General features: G+C 42.3%; 1 protein-coding gene across 1 annotated transcript; it reads left to right on the top strand.

Moving 5' to 3' along the window:
• The first annotated feature begins 1,756 nt into the window (after positions 1–1,756).
• On the top strand, positions 1,757–5,407 carry LOC148034561 (protein RGF1 INDUCIBLE TRANSCRIPTION FACTOR 1-like). Its single transcript, XM_087679508.1, has 5 exons — positions 1,757–2,155; positions 3,075–3,266; positions 3,683–3,757; positions 4,331–4,471; positions 4,748–5,407. Exons 1-5 carry the CDS (start codon positions 2,153–2,155, stop codon positions 5,096–5,098), a joined length of 762 nt encoding a protein of 253 aa, XP_087535634.1. The 5' UTR covers positions 1,757–2,152; the 3' UTR covers positions 5,099–5,407.
• Positions 5,408–6,460: the final 1,053 nt, after the last annotated feature.

The following is a 6,460-nucleotide window of genomic DNA, read 5'->3' as shown; positions in this document are numbered from 1 at the left end:
CCTTACAAAACCAACTAAGAAAAGAGGCTAGGTCAAAGACTAAAGCCATAAATTGTTTTCATGCTTGTTAAAATTTAAAAAACATATTTGAAAACTCTTTGAAATAGGCATTGCAAATCACGCTACCAGTTCTCTTCTCTGTGTGTGTGTGTGTGTTTTTTTTTTAAAAAACTAGCTTGCCTTTATGGTGGTGGAATGGCTAATGCAAGTGTTTTTGCTTTTAAAATTTGAATCCACAAGATTTCAAAACTTAGAATTGTGGACATATACCTTAAGGCATTACACATTTTTCCCACCACGATGCTTGATTCAGAGCTTTATATTAATAACCTTTTGACTTTTCCTATTAGCCATTCAAACCCCATCTATCCTTTGTTAAATTTAGCCTAGATCCCAGTCCTTCAAGTGTTTATGGTCCTTTGAATTCTTTCTTTGATTAACTTGTTCCTACCTTACAAAAAGGGTCTGCAGGAATCTAGAGACTTCATCAAAGCATTTGTGAATGAAACAAAATACCATTCCTTTGAAGCCAATTTTCATTGCATAGAGGCCCTTTTAGCTAGTTTTGAACCCACACAACCGCAATCTATGTTTTGATTATTCATACCAAGTGTGAGCAAGTTGCTAGGCACATTTCGGCATAGTTGCTTGCATACATGCAAGATTATGGTGATTAGATGTCAGTTAGGATGGCATGCTTGCTTAAGTGTTTAATGACCAACAAAAAACTACATGGCAAGCACAACCCCCTTAGATATCTGCAAGGTTCAATGAGTACCTTCCTTGATGGCATGTATTGCACTCTCTTGTACATTTTTTTGTATTATTTTGGTAAGGGAAGCTTTGCTACCCATGAGTGTCTGTTTACTTTAGGTCTTTGACGATGGATAGTGCCACTCTCACAATTGAAGAAGCCATCAAAACATTTTGGGTTGAAAACATATGATGTGTACAAGACTAAGGAACATGCAACATACCCACCATTGTACCTTCAAAAATGTTGTTCAATTTCCTAGTGCAACAACTACTTGGGCACAATGCCTCACACTTGTATGCACAAATAGAAAGGCAATAGTTGGGTGATTGTAATAGAGAGTGACAAGCTTGGGTGCAATGGAGGAAGCCAATGATTAACTATGGTTGGGTGAGGTGTGACATGTTTAGGCCATTGGAGTGAGGGTATGTGCTTATATGCACATTGGTCTGGTTGCCTAAACCCATCTATCACATATATCCACAAGAAGACATTTTCCCTCCCACATTGTGGGAAAAGGTCTTTCCCTATAGTATTGAATGAACATCATGAGCTTCTTCTTGGGAGGAACCACATATCTAGCTGGGTGCAGGTGGGGGCAGGGAGCTAACGACTCAAGGTTCCTACAATGTTCTATATCATGAGCTTCTCAGGAGGCATTGCATATCTAGCTAGGTGCAATTGGAGGCCGGTGGGCTAGCTGCGCACCGGCCTCCAACTACACCTAGCGAGGTATGTTGGTCCCTCCCTTGTAGAAGTTCATGATGTTGCCGGAATCCGATGGCTCATGCCCAATGGACTCTCCCAACGTGGTGCCCATACATGTATATATACGTTGGTTTGATTTTCCAAATCAAATCTATTTCATGTATAGAATGGATTAGGCAGGTGCCATCGTAAGAGACGGATCCTTGTTGGCGGACCAGCAAGAAGGGCAGGTACCATTGAAGTGATTGATATATCTATCACTCACATACATCCATGATCCATGTTCCGGGGCCATTGCCCAATGCCAACCCACATCAAGTGACATTCCTTCAATTTCTGCAGAAAAACAGCTTAATTTAGCACGCGGTTTACTGCCTTCGTTCGGCGCGAGGTTTAATGGGAGGGGTACCAGAGAACAGCCCCCCACAGTGCTGCTGCGGACCGTCGGATCTGAGAGATGAACGGCCAGGATGGTCCCCAATCCCCCTTCCCTGTTTTCCCTCCTCCTCACTCCGTTCTTCTACATAACACGGAGCACCTCCCACCTTTAATCTCTTTACTAGCCCCTTCCCATCTCTCTCCCTCCCTCTCTCTCTCTCTCTCTCTGTCTCTCTCCCTCTCTCTCTGTGTTTGTGTTCAATTTATCGCCATAGCCGCAGCATTGCACAGTCCAAACCCTCTCCAGCAGCGATGGTGGGTACTCCCTATCCAATACCCTCCTTCCAATGCGTCTCTCGCCCACCTGCCAGCTTCTGTTTTCTCCACTTGGGCTGTCCCCCAAATTTATGTCGTAATTCTCAACCCCATTCGTTAGGCTCACTCTTAGTCGGATTCTGTCTGTCGATCAATTCATATGCCCAACTGGGAGAAATTGAGAAATGCTAACCTTCAGATTCAATTTGAGTTAACCCATTTCTTTGATAGCTTTTATCGAATTGGGTTCTTATCAGACTTGAGAGATTGAGAAATAACACCTTGTAGATTCAATTTGAGTTCAACCCGTTTCTTTCGATAGCTTGCATTGCATTGGGTTCTCATCAGAATTGTGAAACCGACAAATGAGAGCCTTCTCGATTCAATTTGAATTGACCCCATTTCTTTTGATAGCTTGTATTGAATTGGGTTCTTACCAGAACTCGAGATTGTGGGTCTCTTTCCAAGCGATACTGATTTAGAAAAAAAATAAAATGAGGTCTCTGCTTCTGATCAATTGATGTATTTTGGCACAATTTGATCTTGTTTAGTTCTCCCTTTCGAGCTCATCATCATCTGAATCGATGTATGCTTGATATAGCCCATCTCTTTTGCTAGCTAAATTTGAATCAGGTTATCAGTAAAGTGTGAGATTTGGTGTCTTCTATAGTAAATTGTGAGATTGGTGTCTTCTATCAGTAAATTGTGAGATGGTCATCTATCGGGTTGCCAGTAAAGTGTGAGATTGTCAAATTGTATTGAGTTACTTCTAGTTTGTTGTGATCGTTGTCTTCTATCGACCCGAGTCCATAATTTCAAATGTAGCATGGCGTCTGTATCAATCATTCTTGTTCTAGATGCCCTGTTTCTCTTTTCAAATTCTGAGTTCCTGAATTTGTGGCCTTTGCTTTGGGCACAGGTGCGTTACACATTCACAATCCTTCCTCAGAAGCCATTATGGTTGGAGGCACTGTTGTCTGAAAAATTCTTCACAGCCTGCTCTCCTCATTTGGAATCGAAGAAGAACGAGAAGAACATCTACTGCATCGATTGCAGTGTTGGAATTTGCCAACATTGCCTTTCTAGCCACGCCTCCCACAGATTCCTTCAGGTACTTGTGTGTCCGAGGGGAGCATATCAACTCATACATTTCTCAATTTCACAGTCGAGAAAATTCTATATCGGGCTAGGGAGTGCTTAATTTGGATAATTGGCCTTGATTTCACGGCAGAATTAGTCGCACATTTTGCTTCGCACGGTGATGGCTCTTGTAAGATCAAAATTTTCAATTTCTATTGCAGATTTTCAGATTCTAATCGTATCACTGATTGCTCGTTCACATTGTTTCTGCTGAAATATGCTTAGAGATTGGGATTTGCGGTGATTGAAATTGTTTGATTTACTGCAGCAGGGAATAATTAAGTTTGTTTTCCAATTTAGCCAGCTAAAGCGTAATTGTGCACTCTCACCTAGGTGGAGGTTGGATCTCTTTTTTAGTGAATTGAATCGATCTTCTTGTATTTGCAGATCCGCAGATATGTATACCATGATGTGATCAGATTGCATGATATTCAGAAGCTGATAGACTGTTCGCATGTCCAGGTATGCAAAGTGGAAGTAATCAAAATCCTGATCCTTGACCTACTCTACATTCTGAATTGTTGCCAATTGACTTCAATGTTTCAATCATTAACTTACTCTACTAGTTCATCACCCTTTTTGTTCTGAGATTGCTACCAATTGATTTAAAAGTTTCAAACAAGCAACCGTGGAATATCTCAATTCAGTCTATATGTGGGCACTTGGTTATCTAGGCATTGCTTTGAGCCTTGAATATGAGTTTTTTGGATAGTTCATTCAGTGATTGTGGTAAAATTGGCTCAATGAGACTCTTCAAACTGAGGTATATAGTAGATGGGCACAATTCCAAATGTTTAAGCTGATGTACAAAGTAATTCTCTGTCTAATGTGTGTGCGTCATATCCTGTGCATGAGTTCTTAGCGAATGATGTGCTTCAAAGAGACTGATTGTGCAGTTGTATCATGTCCATGTAGCTGTACATGGATGATATGAGCATGTAGTATTGAGCTCAGGCAGTTTTCTTCCTATATATTTTCGACTATCTAGGGCTCATAAAGACCATTCCTGATTTCATAGTTCTCACTTGTCTGCAGGCATATATAATCAACAGTGCTAAGGTTGTATTTCTTAACCAACGTCCTCAGCCACGACCCACAAAAGGACCTGGCAATGTTTGCAGCACATGTGAGAGGAGCTTGCAGGATGCTTTCAAGTATTGCTCTGTTGCTTGCAAGGTAGCGTACAATTCACAAACCCTCTGACTGTAAGTTGCTTGTCTTTCATTACAATAGGTAGAATGGCTATATATTTGTTGAATTTTATTGTATTGGATCCCATTTGAATGGTGCAATGGAGGTGTTACCTTGTATTAAACAATGCTACGGTCAAAATCAAGAATTCTGATAAAGTTCTCAATTAGATTTGCAATGTAAAGGACAGTACCGGCAGGTATGCATGCATGCATGCAAAATTCAAGTGTACATGGAACCCTGATATTTGTGGTCCCGCAGGTTGATGCTTATGTGAAGCAGGGAAAGGATTTGCAATCACTTTTGCCTCGCTGTGAAATGGCGCGAGTCTCCATTTCAGCAAGCAGCTCACCAGGGGAGAGCATGAAGGAAATGGAGTCCAGGGACCAACATCAGCAGCTTTCACCTAACTCTGTCTTGGATGCAACCTACTCGCCGACTTCGTCTGGATCTACAGCCAATGATGGTGTGGCATGGGGCATTAGCAACAGCTGCAGCACCGCCGCCACAAGCCAAAAGAGGCCAGTCCCTGCCACTGGAGTGTCTAAATCAGGGACACTGCCATCCATCAGGAGGCGGAAGGGCACACCTTGGAGAGCCCCCTTGTGCTAGAAGCAAGAAAGCAGCTCAATGTGTTTCATGTTCTTTCTGCCTACTCTGTTTTCTGCGCTACTCCCTTCTGTGGCCATTTTGAATTGGCTTCCAGTTCCAAACTCAATTCCACTGGTAGTCCAAGTTTTGCAGAGTCCACATGGGAAATCCATTTAGACAGTTTTATTAGCTTACATATCTATAGCATTACTGTTAGCATATATATTCAACCTACGAGAATTGAGGCTTGTATGTTTGTAGATCATAAGAGTGTAATCAAACCCATCCACAATTCTGTTTATTTGTTCTGTTGGGACCAACCAAAAGGTGGGGGGCGGGAGGGGGGGGGGCGGGGGGGGAAGGACAAGGAGAAAAAAAGAAAGGCAGGAACCTGTAATCTGCCATGCCTGTAGTGATCTATGTAATTCTTTTGTGTCTTATCTAATTGATCTTCTAAAATTGGAAGCGAGTCTACATTTGGACCTGAAATTTGAGCATGTAGGGTTGATGATTCTCATGTTGCTCCATTGGCTCATGTGATTATTGTGGGAGTCTACATTTGGACCTCAAATCTGTGCATATTCTCAATCTCTAATGTTGCTGTTTGGCTCATGAGTGATGGGTGAGTATTGTTTGGAGTCTACATTTGGACTTCTAAGTTTCTGCACATCATCTTGTTGCTCTTTGGCTTCATTGGTGATCTGACTATTGTTTGGAGGTTGTTGCTTAAATGACTGTTTGGAGATTGGAGCCATAATTCAATGGAGAGGACCCAATGAGTCATGAGGAATGACAGTTCTTTATTGGATGATGGAAATTTTACTGCGTTGATTTTTAGGGAAAAGGGGGGCGGAATTGGGAAAAGGAGCCTCTCTCTCTCAGCCTCGCACTGGGGGGAGCATTGAAAGTAGCAGTATCTTATTAATAAGAGCTCTAGTGTCTCTTTTCTCTCTCTAGACTCTCTCTCTGTCTCCGTGTCTCTCTCTCTCCCTTTTCTTTTCTGTGGTGGCACATGTTGGATACTGAAAGAGGAGTACTGTTTTGTGTGTGCGTGAGAAGACGAGATGATGAAAGACAAAAATGCGGTGGTTGCGTGCACCTGCAGGAGAGAGAGGGAACAGCTCACTCACAACACACAGGCGCACAGAGAGAGAGAGAGAGTCTACTGGCTTAGGCCAGGCCAGTAAGACTGTAAGCCTTATGGAGAGAGAGAGAGAGAGAGAGAGTAGAGAGACTTTCTACTATCTAGTCCAGGTCGCCTGACTCCTCACTCTCACTCTCACTCCTTAGCAAGTCCTCACCAATTGAATCAACCCATAACTACGCTTAATTATTAACTAAGCTTAATTAGTAACCAGGGTCCTGAAATCCGTGAAATACAGA

Source organism: Lygodium microphyllum, chromosome 6, assembly GCF_053477565.2.
Source record: "Lygodium microphyllum isolate KBCC chromosome 6, Lygodium_microphyllum_v1.1.10, whole genome shotgun sequence".
Lineage (NCBI taxonomy): Eukaryota > Viridiplantae > Streptophyta > Polypodiopsida > Schizaeales > Lygodiaceae > Lygodium > Lygodium microphyllum.
Note: the sequence above shows the minus strand (reverse complement) of the source record. Positions and strands in the feature narration are given on the sequence as shown.

What these genes read in the sequence shown, in the direction of transcription:
- LOC148034561 (XM_087679508.1), top strand. An exon ending in CCTCCCACAGATTCCTTCAG is followed by an intron (nt 3,267 to 3,682) that starts GTACTTGTGTGT and finishes TTGTATTTGCAG; the next exon opens with ATCCGCAGATATGTATACCA. An exon ending in TAGACTGTTCGCATGTCCAG is followed by an intron (nt 3,758 to 4,330) that starts GTATGCAAAGTG and finishes ACTTGTCTGCAG; the next exon opens with GCATATATAATCAACAGTGC.